General features: G+C 36.7%; 1 protein-coding gene across 1 annotated transcript; it reads left to right on the top strand.

Moving 5' to 3' along the window:
* The first annotated feature begins 17,636 nt into the window (after nucleotides 1–17,636).
* LOC122040720 (polygalacturonase-like) lies at nucleotides 17,637–19,614 on the top strand. Its single transcript, XM_042600148.1, has 9 exons — nucleotides 17,637–17,876; nucleotides 17,968–18,099; nucleotides 18,184–18,348; nucleotides 18,424–18,444; nucleotides 18,524–18,731; nucleotides 18,834–18,915; nucleotides 19,011–19,119; nucleotides 19,207–19,323; nucleotides 19,402–19,614. Exons 1-9 carry the CDS (start codon nucleotides 17,637–17,639, stop codon nucleotides 19,612–19,614), a joined length of 1,287 nt encoding a protein of 428 aa, XP_042456082.1.
* Nucleotides 19,615–20,114: the final 500 nt, after the last annotated feature.

Genomic DNA, 20,114 nt, shown 5'->3' on the forward strand with positions numbered 1-20,114 from the left:
TAAATACATTCGTAGCACCAAATAATTCAACTTGATAAATATTTTATTTTCTATGGCCTATGAGCATAATGGTGTTTAGTTCATTATGCTTGATTAGGCATTGAGATAAGGTAAACTCAACTCTATAATTTGAATCACATAGTTGACTAATGCTTAAAAGATTAAAAGTCATGCCTTTCACTAATAAAATAATTTTTATCATAAATTTTTTAGAAATTATAATATCTTCAATTCCTATGACTTTTAATTCACCACCATTACTAAAAGAAATGGTACCTTTACTTTTGTGTCTAAATGATGAGAATTTTAATGAATCTCCCGTCATGTGGCAAGAGCATCCACTATCTATAAACATATTATTGGATGCTCTCCCTCGGCGTATGCCTGTTCAAACATGATATACTAAATATTTTGGTACCCAAATTTTGGGTCCGGTAGCATCAACAACAAATTACTTGAGTACCAAAGCTTGCACAATCTTAACGTTTGAAGCATGATTTCTACTAACTAAAGATATGAATTTGATTTCTTTATGTTGTCATTTAAATCCTAAACCCACTTTGTTGTAAACACCCCTTTGAGCTCCTAGAATCATGCCCAAATATTTAGATCTTGAAGTAAACTTTTCTAAAGCACTTCTAAGATCATCAACTTATAATTTCAAAGATACATTCTCATTCTTAAGGTTATCAAATCCAATCATGTCATTTTCATGACGCATGCAAATTTCACATGATGCAATTTCATTTTTAAAAGATCTCAATTCATTTTGTAACTTCTTAACCTTATCTTTTGATGTTGCTAGAGCATTAATTAAACATGCAATGGTAGCATACATTTTATTAAGCTTGGGAGAAATTACCTCATCATCACTAGATGATGACTCACTTGAAGATTCCTCATTCTCCCCATGACTATCTTCACCTTCGCTATCTTCTACATGGCTTAAGGCCATGAGTACCATGTGCCTTGAGCTCTTCCTTTCATCTTCTTCCAATGAGCTTGAAGATTAATCATCCCATGTATCTTTCAATGCCTTCTTCTTCTTCTTAATCTTTTCTTCTTGCTTCTTTAGTTTTGGACACTCCGTTTTGTAGTGTTCCTTTTTCTTGCATTCATAACAAATTATATCAGTTTTAGACTTTGAATCCACAAGAGATTTACCTTTTCTTTTGTCATTATTGAAGATCTTCTTGACATCCTTCTTGTCAAACTTCATTGAGTGTCTCATCATTCTTCGAACAAAATTCACTATTTCACTTGATGATAGCTCTTCATCACTATCACTATCACTATCTTGCTCAGATTCTGAAGATGACTCCTCCTTCTCCTTCTTCTTCTCTGTGTGCTTCTTCCTACTCTTTTCACCAGCAACCAATGTTATACCTTTCTCTTTATAGCTTGTGTTAGCTTGCTCATGCAATTCAAGTTCACAAAATAATTCATCTAACTTTACTATTGACATGTCCCTTGAAACTTTATAGGCATCCACCATGGATGACTATAATGAATTTCTAGGGAAAGATTTTAGTGCATACCTTATGAGATCTCAGTTCTCCACACTTTCTCCAACTGAATAGAGATTGTTTATGAGTTCCTTGAATCTCTCATGTAGTGAACTTACTGTTTCTCAATCCTTTATTGTGAAATTCTAAAGTTGATTTATTAGGAGATCTCTCTTTACAATTCTTGAATCCTTGGTGCCTTCATTTAACTCAATGAGCTTATCCCACAAATCTTTGGCACTCTTGAAGGATCCAACCTTGTTGAGTTGCCCCGAGCTCAACCCACATTGAAGAGTCACGATCCCCTTAGCATTTTCTTGAGACTTCATCTTTTGTTCAATGGTTCATTTTGTTGATTCAAGCACTTTTCCATCCTTGGTTGGAGCTGTGAATCCCTCCATGATTGAGAACTACAAGTCAATTTTGGTCATGAGATAGTGCTCCATGCGGCTCTTCCAGTAAGCAAAGTTGTTGCCTTCATAGAATGGTGGTCGTGAAGTATTGTGTCCCTCTTTCAATGACATCTTGTAGTTCTAAACTTGTGCTTCCTTGGAGGTGAATCCTCAAAAGCCATCCTTGCTATAATACTACTTGTTAAGACCGGTTGAGCTAGAGGGAGGGGTGAATGGCTCACTTCGATTTCTTAGTTAACTTAATGTTGCGCAGCAGAAACTTAAAGGCAATGCTAACTCCTTGTATTTATTTGGTATCCACTCCTTGAGGTGACTAATCTAAGGGTCCACACCACGGTCACACTTTGCACTATACAACTTCTCCTTCTTGGATCAACACCGAAGGAGAAACCATACACAATAATCTACAAATCTTCCTCTCAATAGAACACCTCGCAAGGAAGAAAAAGACAAGAGATTAGGATTTTGGTTTTGAGTAATCCTTCTTCTTCTTTGAGTGGCTTGAGATTGTAGCACTAGTGAGAGCTAGAGCTTGAGCACTGGTGAGCAATGGAGAAATATTGATCGCAATGGAACAACATCTTCAAAACAGGGTACGCGAGCGTTCTTAAACCCTTCGAGAAAGAGTCATTTTTCTTGTCATTTTGTGAGTCTTAATCGATTAAGAAGTGATCTTAATTGATTACTCGACGTTAATCAATTAGAGTAGTCAATTTGGTGTGTGTTTCATTTATGCGACTCCTCCAAATTGCCTACCCTAATCGATTAAGGTTAGGGTAATCAACTAGATTAGTCTATTAGGGATTATTCTGTTTCGAGCAGAATGTCCCGTAAGCGACTGAGCTAATCGCTTAAGATTCGAACAAAAGTATTCTGTTCGAAGCAAAAAGGCACTGTAAGTGATTGATCCAATCACTTATGGTACCCTAATCGATTACGGTAATCGATTACGAAAATCGATTAGGAAATCTTTTATTTCAAAAAGAGGTTTGTTAAGTGATTAGCCCAATCGCTTAGCGCCCTCTTAATCGATTAACAAGCTTTGCTTATGTTGATTATCAATTGCCCCACCAAGAATCTTATTCTCGACCTCCCTGGACTTCTTTTGCCTTATATCTAGTCTTTCGACTTGCAAGGGCTTCTCCTATGCAAAAGATTTGGTCCCCTGACCTCCTTAGACTTCTCTTACATTGCATCCGGTCTTCCGACCTGCAAGGGCTTCTCTTGCCAGGAATCCGACCCTTAACCATCTAAGTCCTACAAACTCAAACTCATATTAGATCCAATGTATTAGCATAAACTTAAATAATCATTAATCATCAAAATTTCTTCCTTAGGGCATGATTGCACCAACATCGGGGATCCTTAGCAAATTCTAGGTGGTTATGGTCAAACGTTTGTCAAGCTGGGGAATCAGCTAGGTGCCGCATATAACTATCTTTTGTGTGAGATTCAAAATGTCATCTCATATGGACTGCCATTTTGTAGGACATGAACAAACGTTGTAACCTAGGCTTTATTGGAAAATACCATAAAACCTTCCATGCAACTTTCTGTAGGGGATCTTGCGACCGGCTAGAAGGGGGGTTGAATAGTCATGCCCCCAATTCGATAGCTTCCTACGTATTCGTTAGCACAGCGGAATACAAACAATACAAATACGAATACAAAAGTTAAATACAATGAGAAAGGAAATGCAAACCGCTAACACTTCGATGTAACATGATTCGAAGATTAGGGCTCCTACTCCACGGCTGCCCGTAAGGTGAACGATCCCTAAATCCGTTGGTGGATTAGTCCCCAGAAACTCCGGCTAGCTCAAACCTCTTTGTGGGTGGAGAAACCTCACCACAACACTCACCAAGAACACTTGGACACAAAGGAAATCTTGAGCACTTAGTGACTACTAATTAAACTTTAACCAAGTCTAATTTCGTCACCTTGGCCGACCATCCCAAGATCCTTCTTATAGAGCTTGGAAGAAAACAACCCTACTATTTTACCATTACCATCCGACTGGTCCTTGCACCAGTCGATTGGTGCCAGCCTAACAGCACTCCAACAGCTCTTTATCAGTCGACTGGTCCTTGCACTAGTTGACTGGTGCCTGGCCGTTCAGGCACAGAAGCTCTCTGTGCTCACCACCATTTGACTGGTCCTAGTACCAGTCGACTGGTACAACCCTAAACTTAGGGTTCCCCATCCCGAGAACATTTCTCTCGCACTCGGACCCTCACGACTCACTTGACTCTTCTTTGCAGGTTTGACTTTTTACCTTCAAGCCTACTTCCTTTGGCTCTCGTCCCTTGGATGCATTCAAGCCCGCGGCTCGTCCCTAATGTCATCCTTCGCTTATGCCTCGAAGTTGCTTCCCTCGGCCCTTGTCCTTACACATATCAAATAACAAGGGTAAACTTAACTTAAACCCTTTGTCCAAACACCAAAACACATGGTCACACGGACCATTGGGATTGCTCCAACAATCTCCTGCTTTTTGATGATTGGCAATACGTTTAAATTAGGGGAAATATAATAACAAATAAACATGCTAACAATGAATGGACTTACGTTGCCAAGGCTACACACTTGGACTTACACCGCCGAATGGACTTACGTTGCCAAGGCTACACACTTGGACTTATACCGCCGAAACCAAATGCAAACATGCATTAGAACCTATCACAAGGCTCCCCCTACACTTGAGCTCCCAAATGAGCTAGGATTTTCCTACTTAGATATTTAAGAACCTATCATAAGTCTCCCCCTACGTAAAGGCACTTAAGGTTTTTCCAACTAAACCTTACTTCTCCCCCTTTGCCTAACATCCAAAAATCTTTCCAATAATATCTCAATTGTTGAAAACTTGTCATCCAAACTGACCCTAAACTCATCTATTTATCCCCCATGGATCCCATACATCAAAACGAGTTGAAATGGTCAAAATCAGTGCTTAAAACACTTTCAGGCTGGTATCAGTTGACTTCCCCTTGGTACCAGTCGACTGATCCCCTCAACACAACCTTACAAAAGTATTCTGTGGTCAAAAAACATTGTTACCAGTCAACTAGTAACTGCACCAATCGACTGCCCTTATCAAAATGAGCTTACAAAAACATTATGTACTCAAAAATACTGTTACCAGTCGACTGGTATCTACACCAGCCAACTGGTACCATATTTCTGTAAAAATCAACTTTTTCTGGCTAACTTCAAAAATACACCAGAAATTCAACAAACTTCCAAAAAATTTTAAATTTTGTGGAGAGGTCTATTTTACCAGTGTCTACTTGGAAAAGATACATTACAAAATGTATCCATCACCAATCCCAAGATTGACATAAAATCCAAAACTAACTAAATGGTTCAATTGAACCTTGATCTAAAGTCCTAGTTTTGGCTTCCTCTTGATGTATTTGCCCATATCAACTCATAATGCATCCCTAGCATTGGTTTATATAACATCTATACATCTAAAACCAATTATCATACTATATGACCTCAAATGTCATATTTCTTGCATGAAACATAAACCATGTGTGCCAAATCCCTAGGTTTGAGACTCAAGTCCGTCTCTAAATCATTTGGCACACTCCATGGCTTCTCTAAACTCCCAAGTAGTACTCACCTGAGATCCATTTTCCATAGGTCCCAAATTGACTCTTTGAGCTCCCTCTAGAGCTCTTAACCTTGGTCACCTCCCTAGGTGACTCATCCATAATTGCTAGGGCACATCGGTGCACCTCCGGTGACATTTGACCTACAAACCTAACCTTTTTAACCTTGGGCACCTTGTCCTTGGTTAATATCTTCTTACCATTAAATGGCTTTCCCTTGACATTTATTGGCTTCTCCTTACTATAGTCATATACAACCCTAGCATAAGACTTTCCCTTAGCCTTAGAGAACTCTCCCTTGCCATGATCATTTACCACGCTAGCATATGGTCTCTCCTTGGCCTTTGAGGTACTAGATCGGTATCTCAAGCCTAATCTATCATTGTTGGATCTTTGGCTACCCAACACCATATTTAATTCCTTAGATCTAACATTGAATCTCTTAAGGAATTGTTCTAACTTATCAAGCTTTTCCCTTAAAGCTTGATTCTCCTTCTCTAGGTTCCTAACCCTAGAGTTAATTTGTCCACATTGGACATTCCTAGACCTACCCTTCCTAGGAATATGTCTCCCTTTCTTGGAATTAATGCCTTGGTTCTCCTTAGGTCTACCATTTCTAGGTTTATCATGCATGGGTTTCCTAGGATTTTGATCTACATTAACCCTATTCCTATCATGATATCTAAAGCAAAAATTTTGCATGGGTAAATAATAAGAATTATTCCTAGCATGCATGGGAGTAAAAAAAATTAAATTTGAATTACACTTCAAATTAGGGTATACCTCCCTTACCCTTGAAGCTCTCCCTTGACTTGAGCTCCTCTTCTTCTTCTCCCATTTCTTCAATTGTGCTAGCTTCTTGATCTTTCCCTTCTTGGGGCATTTGGTGTGGTAGTGACCCTTCTCTCCACACATGAAGCATATGATGCGCAATCTCCTTCATTGGGTTTCTTCATTCCTACAACCCTTGTTAGTATTTAAATTAACTTGAATAGGTTTAGGAGTTACCTCTTTCTTATCCAATGGGCATCTACTCTTGTAGTGTCCCTTCTCATTGCACCTGAAGCATATTATGTGGTCCTTTAACTTCACTTCGATGGAGGTGCTTGCTAGGTTGACTACTTCCAAGACCTCTTCTTCATCCTCTTCACTTGTCTTGGATTCTTCTTCAATCCTTGAGGATGTAGATGATGCCTCATCTTCCTCATCCACACTTGTTGATGACCTTTCTTCTTCCTTCTCCTCCTCAGAAGTTGAGCATGAATCGACTTCCGGTTTCTCCTCCTCTACTTGAGCCACTTCTTCCTTTTCTTCAGATTTTCTTTCTTCTTGTGTAGGCATGAGTCCTTCTCCTAGAACCATCTTTATCTTGCTCCACAAATTGTGGGCATTCTCGTATTCACCTACATGACTTATCACGTTAGAAGGTAAAATTTCAATCAATATTGATATTACCTTATCGTTTGCCTTTGACCGTGAGATTTGCTCCTTCGTCCAATGTCGTGGTCGGAGCTTCTTCCCTTTCTTGTCCTTCAGGACTTCAAATGGCTCTTCCACCACCATCATTGTGTCCCAATCCGTCTCAAGGAAATTCTTCATCTTCATCATCCAAAAGGTGATGCCCCATAAGCTTCCTCCTTCAAACTTCGGTGAATCAATCAAGTCAGTCATCTTTTGCTTCCTTGGCGATTAGTCTAATTGAGAGCGTCCTCGCTCTGATACCACTTGTAGGGGATCTTGTGGCCGGCTAGAAGGGGGGGTTAAATAGTCGTGCCCCCAATTCGATAGCTTCCTACATATTTGTTAGCACAACGAAATACAAACAATACAAATACGAATACAAAAGCTAAATACAATGAGAAAGGAAATGCAAACCGCTAACACGCCGATGTAATGTAGTTCAGAGATTAGGGCTTATACTTCATGGCTACCCGTAAGGTGGACGATCCCTCAATCCGTCGGTGGATTAGTCCTCGGAAATTTCGGCTAGCTCAAACCTCCTTGTGGGTGGAGAAACTTCACCACAACACTCACGAAGAATACTTGGACACAAAGGAAACCTTGAGCACTTAGTGACTACTAATTAGGCTTTAACCAACTCTAATTTTATCACCTTGGCCGGCCATCCCAAGCTCCTTCTTATAGAGCTTGGAAGAAAATAGTCCTGCTGTTTTACCGTTACCAGTCGACTAGTCCTTGCACCAGTCTGTTGGTTGATTCTCGGAATATCGTACCGGTTCCCCTGTACAAAAATTTTGTACAAGTCTTGAACCATTCCTAACAACCTATTGTGTTCTTTAGAAATTAAATTCGGAATCACAAACGGAACTTAACATTATTGATTCCAAATTCAACTTATCTGTTCTTAGAGGTTTAGACTTAGATCGCAAATGATGCTTAACATTATTGATCCAAATCCACCCATGTTACAAATTCAATTAAATATTAATTTTAGAGATCGGCTTCCAGGTTAAACATGGTGAGGTACTAGGCCTTCTTGGGTATGGGAGCATCCACCACTTTCTAGACAAAGCCTTTCAACGAAATTCAATATTTAATTTCCTTATAGTAACCCTAGGTTTAATAAAAAAAAACAATCGAATCACAAGTTCGAAAAAAAATAAAAGAAACACAAACTCGAATCACAAATTCGAAACCTAGAATCATATGCCTCTTGTGTTTGGTATTTCAAGATCTAAATAAAAGAATGAACTAGTTATGATGTGGAAACTAATAACTAGTTATATCGTTTATAGCTTATAGACCTCACGATCTTCTATCGTATTCCTCTTCTTATCTCAGACGTCGTGTGGGTGACGATCTACCGAGACGAGAATCCACCCAAGCTTCCTTCTTCTCCAAGCATGTTTCGGCCACCACAAGAACTCTAGGAGAAGATGAGGTTCGGCCACCACCAATCAAGCTCCAAGGGATGCTAGAAACAAAGCCTCCTTTCTCTCCTTCTTCTCCAAGCAAAATCCGGCCACCAAGGATCTCCTAGAGAGTTGATGCCGCCGGCCAAGGAAGAAGAAAAGGGAAAGAGGAAGAAGAGAGGGAGGGTCGGCCACCACAAGGAAGAGAAGAGAGGAATACTAGATCTATATCCTTATAAGGTGAGGCATCTCTACCCTCTCTTTTATATTCCTTGGTCTTGGTAAATAAGGAAAGTTTTAATAAAAACTTCCTTATTTTCCTTGCCATTGAAAAGGAAAATTTAACTAATTAAAAATCCTTTTCTCTATTAATGTGGGCGGTCATATCTAATCCTCCAAGGAAGAAAAGTTTTAAACATAAAATTAAAACTACCTAATTTGTTTCCAGAAATTTTTAAATAAAAATTTCTCTTTTAAAAATTCCCTTCATGGTTGGTCATAAAAGAAAACTTTTATAAATTAAAATTTCTCTATTAAAACATGTAGATGATTTATAAAAAAGAAAGTTTTTTTTAAAATTAAAATCTTCCTTTCAATCTACAAATAAGGAAAGATATCAAATCTTTTCTTAATCTTTTGTATAAACTATAAAAGGAAAGATTTAATTTTAAAACCCTCTTTTAAATCATGAGGATGGTTACAAAAAAGGAAAGTTTTATCAAAAATTAAAATCTTCCTTTTAACTATAAATAAGGAAAGATATCAAACCTTTCGCTTAATTTTTTGTAAAAAACTATAAAAGGAAAAATTTAAATTTTAAACTCTCTTTTAAAACCATGGCTTCCACATAAGAAAGATTTTAAAAAATAAAAACCTTTTAATTTATTGTGGCCGGCCAAACCAAGCTAGGGTTTAAGCTAGGGTCGGCCACCATCTCACCTTGGTTTGACCGGCCCTAGCTTGGGCTCCAAGCTAGGCTTGGTCGGCCACCTTAAGGTGGGTAAGAAGGTGGGCATGGGTGGGTATAACACTTTATAAATAAGAGGCTATGACAGGGACCGAGAGGAGGAATTGATTTTGGTCTCCCGATAAACTTGAGTTTCCTGTGTTCGCCCCGAACACACAACTCGAGTTTCATCAATAATAACTCATACCACTAAAGAGTTATTATTGAACTACCGCACCAATCCCATATTACTATATGGGCTCCTTCTTATTATGAGTGTGTTAATCTCCCTATGTTTAAGATATAAAATGTCCACTAATTAAATGAGTTACTGACAACTTACTTAATTAATATCTAGCTCCAAGAGTAGTACCACTCAACCTTATCGTCATGTCGGACTAAGTCCACCTGCAGGGTTTACATGACAATCCTTATGAGCTCCTCTTCGGGACATTATCAACCTAGATTACTAGGACACAGTTTCCTTCTATAATCAATAACACACACTATAAATAATATCATTTCCCAACTTATCGGGCCTATTGATTTATCGAACTAAATCGCACCCTTTGATAAGTCAAAGAAATAAATACTAGATATATGTGTTTGTTATTATATCAAGATTAAGAGCACACACTTCCATAATAACAAAGGTCTTGTTCTTTTATTCAGTCAGTATAAAAAGAACTTACCTTAAATGGTCCTGCTCAATACACTCAGAGTGTACTAGTGTAATTTTATAGTTAAGATAAATTAATACCAAATTACACTACGACTATTCCAATGGTTTGTTCCTTTCCATCTTAGTCGTGAGCTACTGTTTATAATTTATAAGGAATTGATAACATGATCTTCTGTGTGTGACACCACACACCATTTTATCTACAATATAAATTAATTGAACAACTACACTTAACATATAAATGTAGACATTTAACCAATGTGATTCTTTATTTCTAAATAAAATATTTACAAAAAGCTAGGCTTTTAGTATACACTCTAACACAGTCGACTGGTGCCAGCCTAATGGCACTCTAACGGCTCTTTATCAGTCGACTGGTCCTTGTACCAATCAACTGGTGCTTGGCCATTCGGGCACAGAAGCTCTCTATGCTCACCACCAGTCGGCTGGTCCCAGTACCAGTCGACTAGTACAACTCTAAACTTAGAGTTTCCCATCCCAAGTACATTTCTCTCGTACTCGGACCCTCACAACTCACTTGACTCTTCTTTGCAGTTTTGACCTCTTGCCTTCAAGCCTATTTCCTTTGGCAATCGTCCCTCAGATGCATTCAAGCCCGCGGCTCATCTCCAATGTCATCCTTCACGTATGCCTCGAAGTCGCTTCCCTCGGGCCTTATCCTTACTATCTTGTCCACGGTCCCTCGGATGCTCCATTCTTCACCGGACCCAAAGCTATCAAGCTGATTCATATGTGTATCATGCAAACCTATACACTCACATACACATATCAAATAACAAGGGTAAACCTAACTTAAACTCTTTGTCCAAACACCAAAACACATGGTCACACGGACCATTAGAATTGCTCCGACACTTTCCTCTTGTCACCAGTAGGATCATCTTCAAATGTTTCCCATTTAGGCTCATTGTATATTTTGCATCGAACTCTTTCTTTGTCCAACCTCCAATACAAAGTGCAATCATTAGGGTAAGCATCAATCTTTTCATTACCAAGTCCTAATTACTTCATCAAATTCTCTGTTTCATAGTATGACTTTGGTAAATCTTTCATGGCATCTGGAAATGCTTCTCTCAATAAATCCAAATGCATATTGAAGATTTTATTGGTCATTTTTCTAAGACATTTTAAGTGAAGCGAGAGAATGATGAATGCAAGTTTTAAAAATTTCTTACATCCAGGATATAACTCTTTTTGTGAATCATCAATTAATTTATTGAATTTTTTGGTCTCTCCAATTGGAATATCTTTATCCTTTTCAAATCTTGCTATATTGATTGTACTACCATCATGTTATAGGATACCAAAAGCCTCGTGAACTAGTTCCTCCATGTCATCTACATTATCACGAGGTGAAACTGAACTAGATATTGAAGATGCACTACGTGTTATATCTCCATAAGCCACCTAGTGAGTATAACCTTTGATAAATCTATCAACCGTCAAATGATCATAAGCGTTCTCTCTTGAAACACATATGCCAATCTTACATCTTGCACAAGGACATGCAATCATTCCATTTATGTTTACATTAGAAAATGCAAAATCTAGGGAATTCTCAAGTCCTTTTCTGTATTCATCAATTTGTCTTAGCAAAAACATCCAACCTTTATCCATCACAATTTTAGTAAAAAGATCTACAAAAATAGTTCATCAAAGAAATAGAATTAGCCAAAAACTCAATAACTAATATAGAAACTAAAAAATCTATCGATGAACAACTAAAAAGCACTAAATGTTTCATATATAAGCTACAAACATGTGATTAAATAGATTCAGTCATTGTGATAATAAACATGATAAGTCAATAAGATAACATGATTTTAATATCTCAACAAATATACATTTAGTTATAATTCTGAAAAATATAGAAAGCCCATTATCCTTTCTATAAGCTAAATTTAATTTTTAAAAAATCATGATAGTACAAAATATTTTTATAATTATTATTAAAGAGGAAAGTTTAATAAAATATAGAAACAAAATGAACCAAAAAGAGGTTCAAAGGAATTTCAGAGGTTCAAAGGATCCATCCTATAAATTTTGTAGCCTGGATGTTTTACTAACTAATGTCTTCTTATAAATATTAGTAGTCCTTCTCAGCTCAACAATACAACAGAAATAACAAAGAAATCAAGTCAAGGAAAGCACATAGAAGAGAGGTAGATAGACTAAAATCGACCTTAAAACTTCCTTCAAACTGAAACAAAATTAAGAAAGTATCGAAGCAAGATAGTTGTGTGGCGGGAAACAGTGGTTTCATAGAAATCAACAAAAATCACCTGAAATAACAAGAAATCAACCTCTTTACTACCTAAAATCACATAAATCAACAAGAAAATTTTCAAAAGAAATAGAGCACACAAACACTTGCTACCTAGGGCTTCAGATCACAAGACGGTGGAAGAGGAAAGAATAGGACCTCGGCATGGTAATCGAGGGGGTAGACATCACAAAGACACTTGCAACCTAGGGCTTTAGATCACAAGACGCTAGAAGAGAAAAGAATAAGGACTCGGCGTGGAAGACGAATGGGTAGACAGTGGGGCAGACGGCTCCAAAGGATGTCGAGAGTGGGGGGAGGATCGGGCAAGGACGATCAATAGGAATTGTTGAGGGAGAAAAGAAAAATTAAGGATGTAGAGTGAGGATAAGGCGTGGTGAGTGTTTTACTAGAGGGAGTGAGGAAAAAATTTGGCGCACGAGTTGGAAAAATTACTCATTTTTTTAGTGACATTCATTAAAAGTATCATAATAATATAGCTAATTATTTTTTTATTTTTTTATTTTTTATTTTTAATCAATGTCACGATATGTATAAATCAACGACACTTTTAAACAAATGTCATTAAGAAAGTGTTAAGAAAGCCATTTTTTCTTATAGTAGGTTATAAATAGACCCCTAGAGCTAGAAGTTATATACCAATCACTGTATTACTTTTCCTAGCTATTTATATATTTTTAAATTCTGTAAGAGGCTACTTCGCCTTCATGAAGAAGTCTTTTTAGTGGAGCTTTAAACCACGTTGGATTAACAATCATCTTGGTTGTAACGAAGAAAATCTTTTGTTCTCTTACTTGTTTATGTTTTTTTGTGTTTAATTAATATTGTGTCCTTGCTATGTTAAGCAAGAGATTGGTTCTAACTTTTTTTCAGGATTATTCACCTTCTCTGGTCGGCCTACCTAGATCTACAAAAACCTCCTTCCAAAAAGCAGAGAAGTCTCGTACAAACTTAAGCACAAGAATACAACAAGAAAATGAGAACACAAGCACAAAATACAATCGAGAGTGACTTTTAGGGTTTACAATGAGGAACCTTCCATTACTTGCTCTTTTCTTACTTTGGATTGTCTCTTGGTGGTGCAAAATGCAACACTTCTTCTCCAAACACCCAAGAACCAACTAAAATAAGTGCTTTTCAAATCTTCGTGAAAACCCCTTTTCTAGGGTTACTTCGACATCTCCTAATCGATTAGCTTACTCCCAATCGATTGTCACGTTAGCTTGACTGTTCAAAACTTACAAAATGACTCTTTTCACCTGACTAATCGGTTAGTGAGTCATACCAATCGATTTGACAGGTTTTAATTGATTGGTCAATCGATTCTTAAGATTTTTATTCTCGTGAGAATTCCCAATTGATTTCTTAATCAATTTCAGCACCTACTCTTGTGAATATGCTCCAATTGATTACTCTAATCAATTGGTGAAGTCTAAATCGATTACCCAATTGATTTCAAGTCCTTTTGTTCTCATGCGAAAGCACTCTTAATCAATTGCCCCAATTGATTAACATAAGGCATAATCGATTAACTAATTGATTTCGAGTCTCATTGTGCTTCTCAAAAAGCATCCAAGCAATCAACCTAATCGATTGGAACAAATCGATTAGGCAATCTACCTAATCGATTGATCTTCGGCTAATTGATTGTCCAACTTTAAATTCTGAACTCAAGTTTAGAGTTCCTTTGCCCAATCATAAAGTCATCTGTGACTCATTGGGACTTCTCGTTACCTAGTATCCAGTCGCCCTTGACTTGTCAAGACTTCTTCAATCATTATCTAGTCAACCTTTGACCCACTTAAATTTTTCGCTTTGTGCAAAGTGTTCAATCCTTCATGACCCTACTTGGACTTACCGCCACCAAATCTCATTGGACTTCCGTTGCCTAATTCCCAACTAGGTTTTTCACTGCGTAGTCCCGCTAGGACTTCCATTGTCTAATTCGTAACTAAGTCTTCATTGGCTAGCCCTGCTATGATTTCCCGTTGTCTAACTCTCAATTAAGACTTTCCGTTGTCTAACATCTCGTTTGGACTTTTCCAGACAAATATTTGGTTCTCTCTTGACCTACTTGACTTATCTCTCACATATTATCAAACATTAAAATTTAAGTACGAACCAATTCGTGCTTAGTCAAATTGGTCAACCTTGATCCGAAGACGATTACACCATCATACACCATTATAAATGAAATGAGGTAGAACCTCATTCTTTTTCTTGGTAAACAAGAGAATACCTTATTATTTAGGGCACAACTTACTTTACTTTGATGTCTAGATCTCCCTCTACGATTAGGAGTGTTCCACCATAGTTTCATTTGATCTCAAAGATTTTTGGTGGGCCTTGATCCAATTTGATGAGAGTCCATAAGCCCATTTAATTTTTGTGTGGGCTGTGGATTTGGAATGTTGGAGTTTATTCCACTAATTAAGTTAGGAAATTAAAATATATTGGCAATGACTTAAACCATCACAAAGCCATGATAGAAGGTCACGTACATGTGCAATAGTTTTTATGAGCACAACAGTGTCAATAGCCAGTGGAAAAGCATGATCTCGATCGTTCTTATTGGCAAATTTTAGAACGAGGAAATCTTATCAAACATCCATGCACTGAGAAAAACTCATTCTTAATGGACGATAAATCTGTTCCTAAGATGGACGTAGTTAACTACTTCTTCCCCATCATCTTCGTCGTGAGGGCATTACACTATTATGCGCACTTTCTATGCTCACATGTGACCCTCCTATACTCTATAGAGAATACAATCATTGGTTCAATAATATTGATTTTTTATATATAAAGAAAATGATATATAAATAAATAAATTTGATAATTTATATGGTTCTTACATTTCTTTTATTAAATTGTCATGGAGTAGGATATCACGAAAAGTATACCCTGAAGTATGGCAAATAAAGTGATCCTTCTGCTTTATAACGCAACTTAGGCATGTTTAAAACGAGGATATCTCAAAAACTGACATGATCACAAACCATGTTAGTACTCTAGTATACATACATTACTTAATTAATTACTGTCTGATATTTGATTTGATTGCATGCATTGATTACATATATATCATGAAGATGTTACGTGCATGGTTACAATTAAAATAGATATGCAGTCTTAGGGCTGCAGTCTCGGATCTAATTAGATATTTAAGATTTGAATGTCTATAGAGAATTTTTCTCCAATAAAATAATAAATTTAAGATGATTAGTATCTTCACCAGTACTTTTCAATCTCTTAGGATAATAGGAAATTTGTATGGGATTAGTTATTTTTAAAATTAGTCGGTTTAAAAAATAAATAATTAATATATTAAAAAAAGTAAAAATATATGATTGAAGTGTATGAATTGGATTTGGATTAGTGAGTCGAAGCACATGCATGCATGAGTAATTATAATTAAACACGTAGGAAGTAAGAAAGCTAATTAAGGGCTGCCGCCCATGCCCTCTCAGCGTCACCAATGGATTAAGGGTACAAGTAACTTCCTCTATCGCTCTGTCTCGTCATTTCATGAATGACCAGTTCCGGTCTCAATTTAACTAACCACTAAAGTACGCAAACTACCTTCTTTGATTCTTTAATTACTTAATCACCATTAATTTTAATAATTCATTCATTCATTTTTCACCGATGCTATCTCTCTCTTAATCTCACATACACACCTACGTATATACAGAGCTCCGTTAGTCCGCGCACCCACTGTACACACCATCGTGGGCACCCCATCTTACTATCGAGTGTCCAGATCAATTTCCAGTGCTACGACTCATCTCAGTCGACGACGGTGAATGTGCACCGTGAATATGCATGCTCTCTTTTTATATATAATTTTAATATGTCACACCTCTTACATCATACAGTACCACATAAGCACCTTAAAAAAATTTTATTTTTTATTTTTTTTGTTTAATACCTATAACTAAACACTAAACCGTGATTTAAAAAAACCAGTATAACAATATATATATATATATATATATATATATATATATATATATATATTATCATTATCATGCATGTGTGGTTCTAATTTGAAAAGATGCTTCAACATGGATAATCCTTGAACTAGATATAATTTTAAATATTGTCTTTAATTTTGAGCAAAGATCAAAAGACATCCCAAACTAAAAAACGTCTTTAAAAAAAATCAAAATAACTTCCCATCAAATATTTTATCCCTAATATATATCTTATTCAAGCGTGCATTGTTGTAATAATTATCGGTAGTTACTACAACACAATGTGTTTAGGATTTAGAGTTTACAGTTTGGTTGGATTCTTAAACCCTAAATTCTAAGCTTTGAATAATATTATATCAAAGTTCTTTTTATCAACTTGGTCAAAATTATTTAAATTAATCAAAATTATTTTAAAACGGTAGTACAAACTACTAAATATTTGCTACAGTACTACAATAATATTATATTAGGTGTTACACATTGTAACACCTATATAATAACTTATGCACATTATAACAGCTAGTTGTATAAACTCTGCAATAGTGTTAAAAATAAGGAACAATGTTGTAGTCATTATTCGATAATCTCTATACATTGTAGTAGTTAATTAGTAACTACTATACGTTGTACTACCAATTGATAACTGTTATAATAATATTAAAATAAAAAATATTTTGAAGATATAATATCTGATAGATATATCCTTTTGATATTTATTTTTTTTATAAAGGACATGCTTATAGTTTTTGCATTGTTGGATTTTCCAATAGCAAATCCATCATCATTTCATCTGACATGATCGTAATCCAAAATTGACAAATTCATAGGTACTTTTTTAATATATGTTCCATCACAATTCACCTAAACCGTCTGTTCATCTGAGTACTCTGGCAATATATGGAAAAGACGTAAATATTCTTTACATATAATTAATATATTAGCTAGTATTTAAGAGCAGTGAACTTAATTAAGATGATAAAAGAGAGCTTAACTCGAGATAATTAATCCAAATCTTAACTTTTGCTTCCTCAAGATATATAGTGTTGGTTAGTATAGTCCTATAACCAAGAAGATGGCAAACACGCATATGGTTGTAATTAAGATTTCAAATTGTCCACTTATTATTTTTTACATTAATTCATGATTAAGGAGTGATTTATATCTTCAAGCAATGTCATTCTCACTCATCTATAAATATTCCCAACACACACCACGGCCATTCCCACACCTATCCATGCATTTCAACTAATTAATTAATTAGAAGAAGATCATCACACTTGTTAGTTATAGTAATTCCTTTGTCAAATTAAACTAAATGATGATGCCGTCCCTTGCACATAAATTAGCATGCCTCATACTTTGCATTCTCTTGCTGAGCAAATTGCACCGCTGCTTTGGAGAAGAAGAGGCAGCCAGAAGTGTCTTGTTCGAGGGTGATCAACCTGCAATCCCTTTGCATGACTTGCGGAGTGCTTATGCCAAATTATATCAGCTACTTGCAGGGATGAAGGTTCAAGCTCAGGAGGTGATCAATATCGATGCCTACGGTGCCAATTCTCAGGTATACATGCAATTAATTAATTAGCTGTTTAGTTTTTGGCATGCATGATGCATGAACCCTAATTCTGTGTATCTATCTATATATCATTCAGGGATATCAGAAGGCCTGGAACGCAGTTTGCTCTTCTTCCACTCCAGCCATTTTGACGGTTCCAGAAAAGAAGAATTATGTTCTTCAGCCGATCGCCTTCTCAGGCCCTTGCAAATCTAGTGTTACTGTCATGGTGAGTTAGTTCTTCATCTCATTTAATTAATTAATTAATCAATATTTTTCTCTACTTAATTAATTCCTTTATATATATATATAGATCAAAGGATCTGTGGAAGCTCCGGTCGACCGGTCGCTCTGGGCCGGCAAGAGATACTGGATAATGTTCAGTGGTGTTGACAACCTTTCAGTCGGAGGCGGCGGAGTGATCAACGGCAATGGCAACGTCTGGTGGCAAAACTCCTGCAAGATTAAAAAGTCTTCAGTAAGATTTTCTTTTTTGATAATTTTGATCTATACGATAACAACATAATTAGCTACTAATTGTTTTGTTTCTCAGCCTTGCGTGGACGCACCCACGGTAAGTAAAACTTCTGATGAGGGAAATAATTAATTAACAATATCTGATTTTCTGTATTATGCGTTTTGAATATTGGAAGGCGTTGACTTTTAACGGCTGCAAGAACTTGAGGGTAGAGAATCTAAGGATTCAAAATAGTCAACAAATCCACGTGTCGTTCCAAAGCTGCAGCGACGTCGACGTATCTCATCTTTCGATCACTGCTCCAGGAACAAGTCCGAACACCGATGGGATTCACGTCACAGAAACACAGAGCATAACCATCTCCGATTCCGTCATTGCAACCGGTAATTAGTCATTTAGTTTATTTCTTAATCATCATCATCCAGAAATATTGAAAATTATGTTTGATTATATATATATATTTTTCCTTGGAATTAATTAACAAGGTGACGACTGCATATCGATCGTGAGTGGGTCTGCTAACGTGATGGCCAAAAACATAGTTTGCGGACCTGGCCATGGAATCAGGTAATTAATTCATTAATTAAGTTTAAACAAGGAATGATGATCATAATATTAGCATCTAATCATGTCTTTTTGCTCTAATGATCGATTAATTGAAGCATCGGAAGCCTTGGAAGTGGGAATTCCCAGGCTCGCGTTTCTGACGTGACTGTGGACACTGCCCGTCTCAGTGGCACCACCAATGGAGTCCGGATCAAGACGTGGCAAGTAAGAACTAATTAATACCATAGGATTAATTACAAGTTAAAAAATTTAGATTATTTATCATTTTTTTTTGTTTGTTTCTAATCGTAGGGAGGTAGTGGATATGCAAAGAACATAGTGTTCAAGAACATAGTCATGCAAAACGTCAAGAATCCTATAATCATTGACCAGAACTACTGTGACTCGAATAAGCCATGCCATGAACAGGTTTTTTAATCTCTTCTTATATTTGGTTGCTAAATTACAAGGCCATGCATGACTAGCTCGTAATTAATGACATTGTAGGGATCAGCTGTGGAAGTAGGGAATGTGCTGTACAAGAACATAACAGGAACTAGTGCTTCAGAGGATGCTATAGCCCTGAGCTGCAGCAAGGCAACTCCATGCCATGGCATAGTGTTGCAAGATATCAACTTAGGTCATTCCACACAAAGCTCCTGTGAGAATGCAAAATGGAGCAAATTAGGAAGTGTTGTTCCTTCTCCTTGCACCAACTAGCTAGTCACTAAACTGTGTGCTTACTGATTAATTAATTACTTATATGGCAGATAAATAAATGCAAATTTGATGTATTATTCAAGATATATATGTGATGTTACCAATAGTGAACAGACAGGTCTAAGTCTGCTCTAAATGACTGTTAATCATGTTTCATGTAGCCTTTTATTGAAGAAAATGATAATTCATATTCTGAACTTCCAGATCATGTTTTAAGTATCTTGCATAAAGAAAAGAAGAAAAATTAATTAAAAGAACACGCGGAGCATCATTGATCTTCATAACTATTCATCGAGGAAGAGAAGGGACTGCTTACAGAACTATCGATTGTGTTCATCGTCTAAGATAATCACCCTGCAGATTCCCCCACCGTGTAGCTCGCTCCCTAAGACCTAAACTCGCCGGCGGCAAGCGCCGCCACCACCAGCTTCATCTCCACTTCGCTTTGCAAGGCAGAGTCTGAGAGAGAGAGAGAGAGAGAGAAGGATGGTTGGTACTCT

The sequence above is a fragment of the Zingiber officinale genome, chromosome 1B (genome assembly GCF_018446385.1).
Source record: "Zingiber officinale cultivar Zhangliang chromosome 1B, Zo_v1.1, whole genome shotgun sequence".
Taxonomy (NCBI): Eukaryota; Viridiplantae; Streptophyta; class Magnoliopsida; order Zingiberales; family Zingiberaceae; genus Zingiber; species Zingiber officinale.